At 36.6% G+C, this 14,508-nt stretch overlaps 1 protein-coding gene across 1 annotated transcript in view; it reads right to left on the reverse strand.

The window, feature by feature from the left end:
* Positions 1 to 532: 532 nt before the first annotated feature.
* The window catches only part of LOC126336947 (lysosomal alpha-mannosidase-like), a 118,430-nt gene continuing 104,454 nt past the window's right edge, over positions 533 to 14,508 (reverse strand). The window contains exons 13-17 of the mRNA XM_050001136.1: positions 13,577 to 13,694; positions 13,217 to 13,493; positions 10,399 to 10,650; positions 9,929 to 10,078; positions 533 to 1,130 (exon numbers count right to left, since the gene is read on the reverse strand). Coding sequence (XP_049857093.1) covers positions 906 to 1,130; positions 9,929 to 10,078; positions 10,399 to 10,650; positions 13,217 to 13,493; positions 13,577 to 13,694 — 1,022 coding nt within the window. The 3' untranslated portion in view covers positions 533 to 905. The remainder of the gene's footprint in view (positions 1,131 to 9,928; positions 10,079 to 10,398; positions 10,651 to 13,216; positions 13,494 to 13,576; positions 13,695 to 14,508) is intronic.

The following is a 14,508-nucleotide window of genomic DNA, read 5'->3' on the forward strand; positions in this document are numbered from 1 at the left end:
TTGTTTGATAGCCTTTTTGTTGTCCCCACAGTTACTCAGCATCTCCATTATATGGTGAGTAGCAGCTATCTTTTTCATAATATTGTCATTATTCCATCCTGGATTTTCCATTGTATGATTTTACCATTGCATCATTTACTGTTAATGCTATCTGCTCCTCTTCTTCTCTAGTTCTTCCAGTCTCCTCTATCACTATAGTCCACATACTTTCTTCAATGCTTTGTAGTTTGCCTTACAATGAGTAAAATCATTATCATCAGAGATGTATCTGACAAGTACAATTTCCATGTTATCCTACACAATACTTTATGCCTCAAGTAGTGTATAGCATTTTTTTGTAGGCTTTGGTATAATTGGGTTAGCTTTAAGGAAAACAGTTTTCATCTGTGAATTAATTTATCAATAAATAATTAAAACACATTATTAATAGTTCTGTGTTTTTCATTTGTGTCAGGAGTACGGCACTCCTGTGATGTATTTCAGTTTCCTAAAATAACCAGTCAACTACAGCACTTAAAATGAGAACAAACAAATCTAAACGTGGATAAATGTTTCTTTTATGGTGTATGTCAAATCCAAATTATCTAAGTACTCAGTATCTATGTAGAGATCTTCAACTGCAATGTTGTAGTGGATATATTTAAAAATGATACCTACACATCTCTTATAAAACTTCTGTTATTAACTGCTATAGTTGAACTTCGTACCATTGGCTCCTGTCAGTTCCTTCTCTATAGAATGTTTTTGAAGTTTTGTTACAGGCAATATATAATATTCTTATTTTGTTCATTTTTCTACTTCCAGATGACATTTGATGTAGCACAGAATAAATGAGGAAAAATATTCAGTATTGATCACTTTAATTAACAATACATTTTATTTTTAGGTTTTCTGGAGAAATTTCCTCAGAGCTGTGTATGGGATGCCTTTTGACGATCAATTTCTATTACAAATGTGCGTATTTCCATGGGCTCCAGTGTTACGTTAGGTATGTCTCCCTTGGACTGTCTAGTGGTTGATGCAGTTCCCTCTTCGTCGATCCATATCAACCGTGTGTTGTCCTCCAGCCACTGGTTTCCACCCAGCGTTGTCTCTCTAATAGATGAGATACTGAATGGTGCAAATAGAGCCTGAAACAGATAGCAGTATGAGTCTCAAATTTCATGTGGGATGTTGAAGAAATGGAGGTTGCAGAAAGTCACATCAGACAAAAATTATATTACAGCTCTGCAAGTTTCTTTAGCATTGTGAAAAATCCAACTTTTTCTTTGTGTTTCAGATTAGAAACTCTTTATTATACCATAATTTACAGTTACATATCATATGGTTTCATTCTTTGTGTAAAAAAAGGTAAGAATTTTTAATTGCAGCAAAGGAGTGCAGCAGAGGAGTGCTTCTATAAAATACTACACTAGGATGGTCACAGACAAAGAAATAATTTTGGTAAAAAGTTCTCCGCCTTGTTTATAGTTCAGAGTGGACTTACATACACTATGATCAAGGATATTCAATAAGCTCCTGTCTAACACAAAAAAGAAGCAAATAATTCTTACCAATTAAAAATAAAATTGCAAAAATACCATATCAGCCATTCTCTCTATCAATTATGTGGGTACCTGTATTCAAGTGTTTAAATGCTTATTAGCTACATGGTAAGTAACAACGTTCATTGTAAATCTGTGTGACAAGTAGTAGTGTATTGTTGACTGAATTCTCTTGTTATTGATGTAACTACGTTCTCTGAAAAATGAAATGTAAATATTAAGCTACCAGTAGAAGATAAACAACAGCAGTTTATGATAACTGAGCTAGCAGCAGCTTATTCCAAATTAACGGCTGTTATTCTAAATTTTAGTTACACTTACCTGCCATTTATAAATGAAATAAACTTGAAGACAGTATTATGGAAAGGGAAGAGGTGTGGGTGATGATGGGATGGGGGATGTCGTACAGCGAGAAGAATATGATGGAACACTGGAAGATCTGAGTCCGAACAAGGAGCTTTGAGTAGATAATATTGCCATAGAATTATTAAGATCTTTGGGAGATCTAACCATGACAAAATTGTTCTCCTTGGTGTTTGATATTTGAGACAGGCCAAATATCCTCAGCCTTCAAGAAGAATGTAACAATCCCAATGACATAAGTGGCAGTTGCTGATAGGTATGAATATTACCAGACCATCATTTCGGTTGCAAAATACTAACAAATTATCTACAGAAGAATGAAACAGCTGGTTGAACTTGACATGGGACAAAATCAGTTTGAGTTCTAGAGAAATGTAGGAAAAACTGAGGGCAAAATTTATAGCATGTATTAATTTAGAAAAAAAAAAATTTTACAATGTTGACTGAATTACACTCTTAGATATTCTCTAGGTATCGGGTTATGATGTGAGGAGTGGAAGGTTAGATACAATGTTTACAAAAACCAGACTGCAGTTATAGGAATCGAAGAGTGTGAAAGCAGTCAGTAGATGAAAATGGAATGAGACCGGATTTAGCTTATCCATCATGTTATTCAATCTGCTCACAGAGAAAATTGTAAAAGACAGCAAGGAGAACTTTGAGAAAGGAATTAAAGTTCACGGAGAAGAAATTAAAACATTACAGTTTGCCAATAACATTGTCATTCAGTCAAAGATCAGTTGAACAGAATGGATAATCTCTTGAAAATGGATTATGCAATGAACATAAACAGTAGTAAAACAATGATAATGAAGTCTAGCCAGTTAAATCAGGTGACACTGTATAGATTCGTGCAGAGAAGTTCATTGAATCAGTCTTCAGATCGGAGGTTATAACAACAACAACAAACACAGACAAATAACATTAAGGAGTGATATGTTAGTGTCAATATATTAATACAGTGTACAAATGGTTCAAATGGCTCTGAGCAGTATGGGACTTAACTTCTGAGGTCATCAGTCCCATAGACCACAGAACTACTTAAACCTAACTAATCTAAGAACATCACACACACCCATGCCAAAGGTAGGATTCAAACCTGTGACAATAGCGGTCGCGCAGTTCCAGACTGTAGCGCCTAGAACTGCTCGGCCACCCTGGACAGCAATACAGTGTACAGATTAAGGCTCTGTAATATAGAACAAGTCAAGGGCTGTTTACAATACATTACTACTTTAAATGAACTCTGCTAGCAATAGTGTAATTGACAGGAATTTGCAATTCCTGATGCCATATAATAAGATAATTTGTAGAAGTACTGCCTAATGAGATTTGTTTCCAATTTTCTACTGAACTGATAAGACTTCCCAGTTTCTTGCTTTATGTTAGATGGAAGCTTTGTACCAGAATACATAACACCACACTGAAGCCTAAAGAAGCAGCCAAAGATAAATACTACTTCTACTACTACTACTACTACTACTACTACTACTACTACCACCACTACTAGGCTGTGCACTGTAGTGTAACATGGGGTTCTACAGGATAAGATGTTATACTTTTATCCTCTTAGCCTGATGAAAGATGTTCATGCAGGATGAAAGTTTGGTTTTAGAAAGTTGTTAAGGCTGGGACATCACACTGTGTGTGCTGTGGTTTTATGAAAGTGCAGGTGAAGTGTAAGTCAAGTCAGTTCCAGACACTTCCAGAGTGCTACAGCACGTAAATACCTCTATCTGGTGTGGCAGAACACTTGTTCTTCAGTGGCTTGACAATGCCTTGGAGGCCAAGGAGCAAAGCAGCACATGCAACAATGTAAATGATTAAAAACAAGTTCAAAGTTTGTTGCACAAAAATGTCATTCACTGACAGAATGGACTTGATAGCGGATATCAAAGCAAGCCACATATATATGTTGTAATCTGTCACTGAGCTACAAAGTTAAATAGATCTGTTAATCTGCTACTGTAATTGAAACTTACAAGAATAATATTGTGCACAAAATACAGAAGAGTTGACACTAAATTGTTTAAGTCATTTGGCAGTTTGGACAGATTAAAGCCCTCTTCCAGCACTCACACATTACAGCAAGGTAAAGAAGTCAAACAACATGGTTCTGTGACACTGCATAGCAGGATCACAAAAGTGATTAACCACAAGATTGGCAAACAAATTTATTCATGAGGTAAAGTGAACATACATGCTCCTGGGTGGCAAATTCTTCATGAAATGCTACATTTCATTAACCCAACACTAACACACACCTTATCACACAATCTGTGATCAGTTTTTGGCTTTGCCAATCAGTTTCCCCCTCTTCAATGGTCCATTTATTCTTCTTCAGCTAGTACAAGGATAATCCCAAAAGTAAGGTCTCCTATTTTTTTTATAAGTACATAGACCTGTTTATTTCTACAATGGCTTACATCAGTTTACAGCTTGAACATTTTGCTATTTTTTGACATAATCATCACTTCTGTTGATGCATTTTTGTAGATGCTGTGGCAGGTTTTGTATGCCCATGTCATACTAGCTCCGAACAAGGAGCTTTGAGTAGATAATATTGCCATAGAATTATTAAGGTCTTTGGGAGATCTAACCATGACAAAATTGTTCTCCTTGGGTGTTTGATATTTGAGACAGGCCAAATATCCTCAGCCTTCAAGAAGAATGTAACAATCCCAATGACATAAGTGGCAGTTGCTGATAGGTATGAATATTACCAGACCATCATTTCGGTTGCAAAATACTAACAAATTATCTACAGAAGAATGAAACAGCTGGTTGAACTTGACATGGGACAAAATCAGTTTGAGTTCTAGAGAAATGTAGGAAAAACTGAGGGCAAAATTTATAGCATGTATTAATTTAGAAAAAAAAAATTTTACAATGTTGACTGAATTACACTCTTAGATATTCTCTAGGTATCGGGTTATGATGTGAGGAGTGGAAGGTTAGATACAATGTTTACAAAAACCAGACTGCAGTTATAGGAATCGAAGAGTGTGAAAGCAGTCAGTAGATGAAAATGGAATGAGACCGGATTTAGCTTATCCATCATGTTATTCAATCTGCTCACAGAGAAAATTGTAAAAGACAGCAAGGAGAACTTTGAGAAAGGAATTAAAGTTCACGGAGAAGAAATTAAAACATTACAGTTTGCCAATAACATTGTCATTCAGTCAAAGATCAGTTGAACAGAATGGATAATCTCTTGAAAATGGATTATGCAATGAACATAAACAGTAGTAAAACAATGATAATGAAGTCTAGCCAGTTAAATCAGGTGACACTGTATAGATTCGTGCAGAGAAGTTCATTGAATCAGTCTTCAGATCGGAGGTTATAACAACAACAACAAACACAGACAAATAACATTAAGGAGTGATATGTTAGTGTCAATATATTAATACAGTGTACAAATGGTTCAAATGGCTCTGAGCAGTATGGGACTTAACTTCTGAGGTCATCAGTCCCATAGACCACAGAACTACTTAAACCTAACTAATCTAAGAACATCACACACACCCATGCCAAAGGTAGGATTCAAACCTGTGACAATAGCGGTCGCGCAGTTCCAGACTGTAGCGCCTAGAACTGCTCGGCCACCCTGGACAGCAATACAGTGTACAGATTAAGGCTCTGTAATATAGAACAAGTCAAGGGCTGTTTACAATACATTACTACTTTAAATGAACTCTGCTAGCAATAGTGTAATTGACAGGAATTTGCAATTCCTGATGCCATATAATAAGATAATTTGTAGAAGTACTGCCTAATGAGATTTGTTTCCAATTTTCTACTGAACTGATAAGACTTCCCAGTTTCTTGCTTTATGTTAGATGGAAGCTTTGTACCAGAATACATAACACCACACTGAAGCCTAAAGAAGCAGCCAAAGATAAATACTACTTCTACTACTACTACTACTACTACTACTACTACTACTACCACCACTACTAGGCTGTGCACTGTAGTGTAACATGGGGTTCTACAGGATAAGATGTTATACTTTTATCCTCTTAGCCTGATGAAAGATGTTCATGCAGGATGAAAGTTTGGTTTTAGAAAGTTGTTAAGGCTGGGACATCACACTGTGTGTGCTGTGGTTTTATGAAAGTGCAGGTGAAGTGTAAGTCAAGTCAGTTCCAGACACTTCCAGAGTGCTACAGCACGTAAATACCTCTATCTGGTGTGGCAGAACACTTGTTATTCAGTGGCTTGACAATGCCTTGGAGGCCAAGGAGCAAAGCAGCATATGCAACAATGTAAATGATTAAAAACAAGTTCAAAGTTTGTTGCACAAAAATGTCATTCACTGACAGAATGGACTTGATAGCTGATATCAAAGCAAGCCACATATATATGTTGTAATCAGTCACTGAGCTACAAAGTTAAATAGATCTGTTAATCTGCTACTGTAATTGAAACTTACAAGAATAATATTGTGCACAAAATACAGAAGAGTTGACACTAAATTGTTTAAGTCATTTGGCAGTTTGGACAGATTAAAGCCCTCTTCCAGCACTCACACATTACAACAAGGTAAAGAAGTCAAACAACATGGTTCTGTGACACTGCATAGCAGGATCACAAAAGTGATTAACCACAAGATTGGCAAACAAATTTATTCATGAGGTAAAGTGAACATACATGCTCCTGGGTGGCAAATTCTTCATGAAATGCTACATTTCATTAACCCAACACTAACACACACCTTATCACACAATCTGTGATCAGTTTTTGGCTTTGCCAATCAGTTTCCCCTTCTTCAATGGTCCATTTATTCTTCTTCAGCTAGTACAAGGATAATCACAAAAGTAAGTTCTCCTATTTTTTTTATAAGTACATAGACCTGTTTATTTCTACAATGGCTTACATCAGTTTACAGCTTGAACATTTTGCTATTTTTTGACATAATCATCACTTCTGTTGATGCATTTTTGTAGATGCTGTGGCAGGTTTTGTATGCCCATGTCATACTAGCTCCATGCCATGCTGTTCAGAAAGTTATGAACCTCTTCTTTTCACCTCATTGTCGGAGCTGAATAGCTTTCTGGCAAAATGTTTTTTTAACCTAGGAAACAGGTGATAGTTACCGGGCACCAAGTCAGAACTATAAGGTGGGCGGGTGATTATGTTCCACTGAAACTGTTGCAGGAGAGCAACAGTTTGCCGAGCGATGTGTGGGCGAGTGTTGTTATGGAGAATGTGTATGCCCTTGTTCCACATTCCTCTTCTCCGGCTCTGAATTGCCTGAGTTTTTACAGAGTCTCACAGTACCTGTCAGCATTAATTGTGGCCTCAGCAATTCGGCTCCAATGATGAAAGTGAAGGAAGAGGTTCATAACTTTCTAAACAGCATGGCGGCAAGCTGGTATGACATGGGCATACAAAAACTGCCTGTATATGGACTCCATTTTAAGTTGTAGTGCAACAGCTTGACACAATTTACTCACATTGTTTCTGTTAGTGTATGACCATTAACATTTACATGTGATTCTAGAGTGGGCCTTTCCCTAGCCGCTAAAAGTGCACTTATGGTGTCAGTAGCCATTGAACTGCTTGCCAATGTTATTAAAAACTTATATTATTAATGACAGGAGCTGAATGCAATTAATTATGAGTCTGTTGTTGGTAGTGAATCAGAATATTCATTCACAATTTTCTGTTGTTCATAAATAAAGTGATTTTCTATTGATCATAAATAAAGTTAGCTTGTATCTTGTTCTATTAGGTTGAGTGTAATCATGTTGTCACAATTTTTGGCAAAATTGGAAATTAGACATACAAGTAGGTTACTTCCATGACAAACATATACCTTAGCTACACTACATATCAGTCTATTATTGTAATTCTATCACAGCTCTGAGAGTCTTTGGCTGCTCTAATTCACAAGGTATTACAGTGCTGAAATTCTTCAGCTGCACTAATTCACACTTTCCAACATAACATAACCCTCAGGTTATGTTACAAGTCAGTCTGTCAGAATGTCTAGTTTTATTCCATTTACATTCACTGGCTTTGCCAGCTTGCAACCAAATTTCACAGTCCAACCTAATCTAGGTCACTACAGGTCAGTCTGGCAGCAAATCTTGTTATTTTCCCTTCACCAAATAAAAACAAAAACCAACTGTAAAATTCATAATAACCATGCAAGTAAAAGTTATTCTGGCATTTGGTATCAGAAACAAATGTGATCAATTCATATGAGGGTCACTCCAAAAGAAATGCACACTATTTTTTTTAAATCCATCTTTTATTCTATACGTTTGAAAGTTTTACAGTGTGTAGATACATCCTTTAGGAACAATATTTTCATTTCTCCTCATAATTTACATCCCTCTCAATTGCCTTACAGCATCTTGGAACCAGCGCCTGTATACCCGCATGGTAAAATTCTGGACCAACCTGTTGGAGCCACTGTTAGACAGCGTGCACAAGGGAGTCATCATCTTCAAATCTTGTTCTATGAAGAGAGTCTTTCAGTTTCCCAAAGAGATGATAGTCACATGGAGCCAGGTCAGGACTGTAAGGCGGGTGTTTCAGTGTTGTTCATCCAATTTTTGTGATCGCTTCCATGGTTTTTTCACTGACATGTGGCCATGCATTTTTGTGCAACAGCAAAACATCCTGCTTTTGCTGATAAAGTCAAACATGACTCAGAGGAGCTTGAAGTTTCTTCAGTGTAGTCACATATGCATCATGATCTCCATAAGTGAGAGTCCTTCAGAATTGAAAAATACCATAGCCATAAGTTAACAGCAGAAGGTGTGGTTTTGAATTTTTATTTCTTGGGTGAATTTGCATGATGCAACTCCATTGATTGCCTCTTCACCTCTGGTGAAAAATGATGGAGCCATGTTTCATCACCTGTCACAATTCTTCCAAGAAATTCATCTCCACCATTCTCGTACTGTTCCACAAAGTTTGCTGCATACCGTTTTTCTTGTTTCTTTGTAATCCACTGTCAACATCCTGGGAACCCACCTGGCATAAACCTTTTATAATGTCAACACTTTCAGTATTCTGCAAACACTTCCTTCCCCTATCCCAACGTAGTGTGACAATTCGTTCACTGTGATGCGTCTGTCAGCTGTCACTAATTCGTTAACTCTTTGCACATTGTCTAGAGTGTGTGCAGTATGAGGCCTGCCACTGCAAGGACAGTCCTCAATATTGCCGTGCCCGCTTTCATCACGTAACCTGCTTGTCCACCGACTAACTGTATTGCCATCAACAGCAACATCTCCAAACACCTTTTTCAACCTCTTGTGGATGTTTCCCACTATCTCATTTTCACAGCACAGGAATTCTATGACAGCACATTGCTTCTGACGAACATAAAGTGTAGCAGCCATCTTGAAGGCATGCTGTGATGGCGCCACTCACGGGAACAGGTTGAACTAAGTTTGAAGACAAGTGGAAAGGATGTATCTACACACTGTAAAACTTTCACACATGCAGAATGATACCATTATTTTTACAAAAATAGTGTGCATTTCTTTTGAAGTGACCCTCATATTTTATGCTGAATAATTGATTCAGTGATTCTCATTGGATGCCAAATACTATCACCTGACTGGCTTCAAGCAACATCGAGAAATTCCCAACTTCAACGTGCAACACGAGATCTGCTGATACTATGCGCTTTAGCACAGCTGCCTCCCTCCAGCATTATACAACTGAGGTGCGTCCCTAATGACCCTATTGCCAAGTTGACAGGAACCCCTTTCCTTTGGTTGCAACAACAGTGACTATATACGGATAGTTACTGACTTCTTCAGTTACTGTCTCCCTAACATCAACAATCATAAAGCTTATGGTATATGTTCCCACTCTGCACGGTGAATGGTGGCTGGGGGGGGGGGGGGCATTAAAATGTAATAAGTCTACAGGTTAGACCTAGAATTAGACCCTGAGAGACTCCACTGATAATTTTTCCCCTGTCAGTAAATATTCTAATTCTTCCTGGATTGCTGCATTGACACAACCTTCACTTGTTAGCTACAATTTCTCACCTCCAGGTTTATTGTTGCAGGCTGAGATAAATTTGTGTCTTCTTCTTTTTCCAGCATATGCTCCAAGCGTAGTAGCAGTGAGGTGTCTTTCCACGGTTCCAATGTTAATATCTTCACATTTTGGGGAAGTTCTTGTCTCAGACCTGAGAACTAGTTTAAAATCACACGGAAATCATTTACTCAGTTAACAAAAAAGTCTTACATGAATGTCTTCAAAAATGATTAGTTATTGTTATAGAAAATGTTTCAAAAAAATAGTAGTGATCGTTATATTTCTTTCTTAAGAGATATATGCAGCTCAGGCATACATCATAGTTATTACATTAAATGGTCCCATTAACTGAATGGAAACAAGAGGCTATAAAAGATGAGTATACATTAATGTGTCACTGAGAAATAGGTATTTTTAATTCATTTTAAAACCTTATATGTGAAAAGCATATCCATGACATATTACACTCTGTACTAACCTGAGTTTCATGAGAATTTGTCCATTCTGTGAATGGTGTATTGTCAGCATTACTAAGCAGAACCCAAGGAGACAGGAGTTTCTTCTCAGCCACTTTACGTTCTTGACATGCCAGACTACAACCATCACTCCTTGTTATGTTGCCCACTAACAGCCAGTGCTTACCTCTGGCAACTAAACCCTTGCCAAATGCTTCTTCTTGTAATGCTTCTGCAACTCCCATACCATCATCACGGAGTAGCCTACGATGGACCTGAATTTTTTGATCAATATGCAAAACATTACGTTACTGATAAAGGATGAGATAAGAAAGTAATTTAATTTTGAAATAAAGTTACAATGCATAAAATAATGAAAATACAATATTATATCAAAGCAGCATGTGTGTTCCTGTAGCTTTTCAAGTTGGAGATAGGCACAATTAAAAGACACTTAATTGCACTTGTCTCCAACTTGACATATCTTCTTTATGGTAACTAGCAATCTGTCTTTTCCTACATTGCTGATATTCCTACCTGTAATTTCCATTGTTTGATTCCTGCAGCACTTGTCATACTAGTTAATTTAAATGTGAAATAAAATCAAAATATTCATTATAATCCTTTTACAGTTGGGATTTGTAAAATAATATATTAAAATAACTAAGAAGAACTGAAGTCTTAAATTCCAGAAATAAAATTCTGTTCTTCAATGAATGCATAATTGAATTTTATGATATTCAATCTTTTCATTCCAGCGATACCACTGAAAGCTAATTACCAGTGTTCCAGTATTTCATCACATTTTTGAGGCTGCAAATTTGAGCCATTTTCAAAGAGTTCCTGCAAACTAAAAGTTAATCTCTGTGAGGTTGAGCATAAATTAGCATGAAATAGGCTTTGAATGTGCCCTGATAACATATTAAATTCTTTCTATTTTTCAAACTCTGCAATGAAGAGATGACTGTAACTTTAGTTGCAATGTAATAGCTTCATAGTTGGTATGCATAGTGAAGTGTTATCATGAAAGTTCAATCTGAACTCAAGAAATTCAGCCCTTTAATTGGAGAAAAAATTCTGGTGATATAAAGCATAAAAAGATAATCAGTGAGTAAAGGTCCAGTCAGTTAAGACTGGGAGTAACAGTGAAATAAGGATATGTAGCCTAATGTAATAATCCACAGTTTCACAGACTGATAAAAAGTGTCATACTTAGTTTCATCCATAAGATGTTGAAAATCAGATCTCATACGGTGTACTAAAAGAGTTCCTAAAAAACTGGCAAATGATTCTGTCCTAGAAAACTATTTAATTTAAAACTTTGAACATAAAGCTGCTAAGGTTCAGTGGTCAATTTTGACTTAATATTTGTGACTGAGTACTTATTTGTTCTAATATAACTATTTAATTTTTTAAAGATAATTCATGGGTAGACAGAAATACTCGATGCCTCAATGTGTGTTCTAGCAACCTATCTATTGTTTCAGTCAAGTTCTGCCAAAATTTCTCTTTCTCCAGTCTGATTCAGCAGGTCTTGAAAAATTATCAAATCCATCCATCTAATCTTCAGAATTGCTCTGTAGTGTCACAGTTCAAAAGCTTCTATTCTTGTCTTTACTGCCTGTTGTCCACATGTAACTACATAAGCCTACACTCTGGAAAAGAATTCTTAACACTTAAATATATAAAAGATATTAACATACTTTTCTATTTCAGAAGTGGTTTCCTTGGTATTGCTAGTCTCCATTTTATATCCTCATTATTTCCACTGTCATCAGTTATTTTTCTGCCCAAATAGCAATATTGTCAACAGCCTTGCCTCGTTGGTAACACTGGTTCACATCAGATCACCGAAGTTATGTGCTGTCGGGCTGGGCTAGCACCTGGATGGGTGACCATCCAGTCTGCCGAGCACTGTTGGCAAGTGTAGTGCAGTCAGCCTTGCAAGGCAAACTGAGGAGCTACTTGATTGAGATGTAGCGGCTCCAGTCTCGTAAACTGACATATGGCTGGGAAATCAGTGTGCTGACCACATGCCCTCCATATCCGCATCCAGTGATGCCTTGGGCTGAAGATGAGACGGTGGCCGATCGGTCCCATTGGGCCTTCATGGCCTTCACGGGCAGAGTTTTAGTTTTAAACAGCAATATTCATATACTATTTTCAGTGTCTCATTTCCCATTCGAATTGCCTCAGGATCACCTCATTTCATTGTATTACATTTCATTACCCTAGTTTTACTTTTGTTTACATCTGTTTTTTTCAACTAATCTTCCAAGTTCTTTACAATCTCGGACAGATTTCAATGTCATTGGCTGCCTTAAAAAAAATTTTCTTGTCTCCAAACTTTAGCTCCTTCTCCAAATTTCTCTTTTGTTTCCTTTACTTCTGATCAGTGTACAAATTAAATAACAGTGGGATAGGATAAAACTATGTCTCACTTCTGTTTTTCATTTCCTGCCTCCCTCTCATGTTCTTCAATTCTTGTAACTGCAGTCTGGTTTCTGTACAAGTTGTAGAAAACCTTTCACTTCCTGTGTTCGGTAACTAAGAGAGCAAGCTTCACATCTGTGATAACCAAACGATACAATACAAATAATATGAATGTCAAAGAATGAAAGCAAGAAAACAAAATGGTTTGGTGTCTTCTTAATGGTAATAACATTAATATTTACAGAGACAACAGCAGATATGGGTGCCAGCACTGTTTAAGATTTTGTATTGTGGCTATTGAGCCCTTATTGGTCAAATTAGATAAGCAAACAGAACTAGTATATTCATTCTAAAACTATCTGAGTTTATCGCGTACTTGTTTTTGAAAATAATTTTCTCATATCTTACCATTAGTTCGATTTCACCATTTCGAAGGCTGGAACCGCCCTGTGCTCTGTCATTCAGAATTGCCATTTCTAGGCCCTTGTTCTCATCCTTTATTACTATTTTGGATGTTATAGGATAATAATTTCCTGAGACAGGTTCTTCTACAACATAATCCCATGTTGATCGGTAATTAACTCGCCTCTTTATCATTTCTCGCCCATTCGAGTCAGTGTAAAATGTTTCATTATTGACCAGGTTTGTATTAAAACGGGAAATTATTTCTTTTCCTTTCATATCCCTGTAAGCAGATGAAGAATTGTATAATAAGTTAGTCTCAGTAACAGAAAATACATTAACATTCAAGATGAGAACAATACATACTCAGTGGGAACAGGTCCAACCAGCCATTCAAATTCAATGTGTTTTTCAGTTTTATATACCCTGATAACTTGGCTGATCCAGTCACTAAGGGTTTGATGCACTTCTTCCACAAGATCACCTGTTTGAATTGAAATTAAATATTAAGTAAATGATATTATTGCCTGATCAATGCATGACAGGACATACACATAAGAATGAGTGTAGGTAAACATCTTGTCATTTGGAAATTTATTACATATTATGCATTAAATTAGACCGGACAACAATTCCAAAGGAAATGAGCTTTGGCTTTGTTGAGGAAATATTCCAATATTCACTTCAAGTGGTTTAGGGAAGGCACAGGAAACCTAAACCACATAAACAGGAATTTATGTGGTCCTTCTCTTTAGAAGCTGTTCATTTTCACCTCTAGCCTGCCGATTCTGTCTTTAAAAACAAAATAATAGTTCATTGTACTTCTCTATTTTTTGATGAACAGTCTGAGTGTTTGATTTATTGAACCACATTTAAAGCCATAGTAAATTACACAAAAGCAACAGTAATTGTTTTTACAGTAATGCTGGACTCAAGAATTGGTATATAGCCAGATAAATATCTATTAGTGCTTCGAACTAATATTTTTAGCAACACTGTACTCTCCTTGAAATTTGTACTGTACCAGAGATATAAAAAAGAACAGGACTAACAGGATTGTCTTAACTTCCAACAAGAAACTTCATAGTTCACAATCACTTCCAGTTTGCTCTAGATCATAATCCATCTGCCAGCAAAGTGCCCACACATTAAATGGTGACAACTGTGTCCAAATATTAATGAAATAATTTCTGAGCCATATAATTTTTATAACAAATAAAACATGGTCTAACACTGTACAGTGGGTAGTATACTGCGAAGGAATAGTTGTACTTTTACATCGAGTAAACAATAAACAC

The sequence above is a fragment of the Schistocerca gregaria genome, chromosome 1 (assembly GCF_023897955.1).
Source record: "Schistocerca gregaria isolate iqSchGreg1 chromosome 1, iqSchGreg1.2, whole genome shotgun sequence".
Lineage (NCBI taxonomy): Eukaryota > Metazoa > Arthropoda > Insecta > Orthoptera > Acrididae > Schistocerca > Schistocerca gregaria.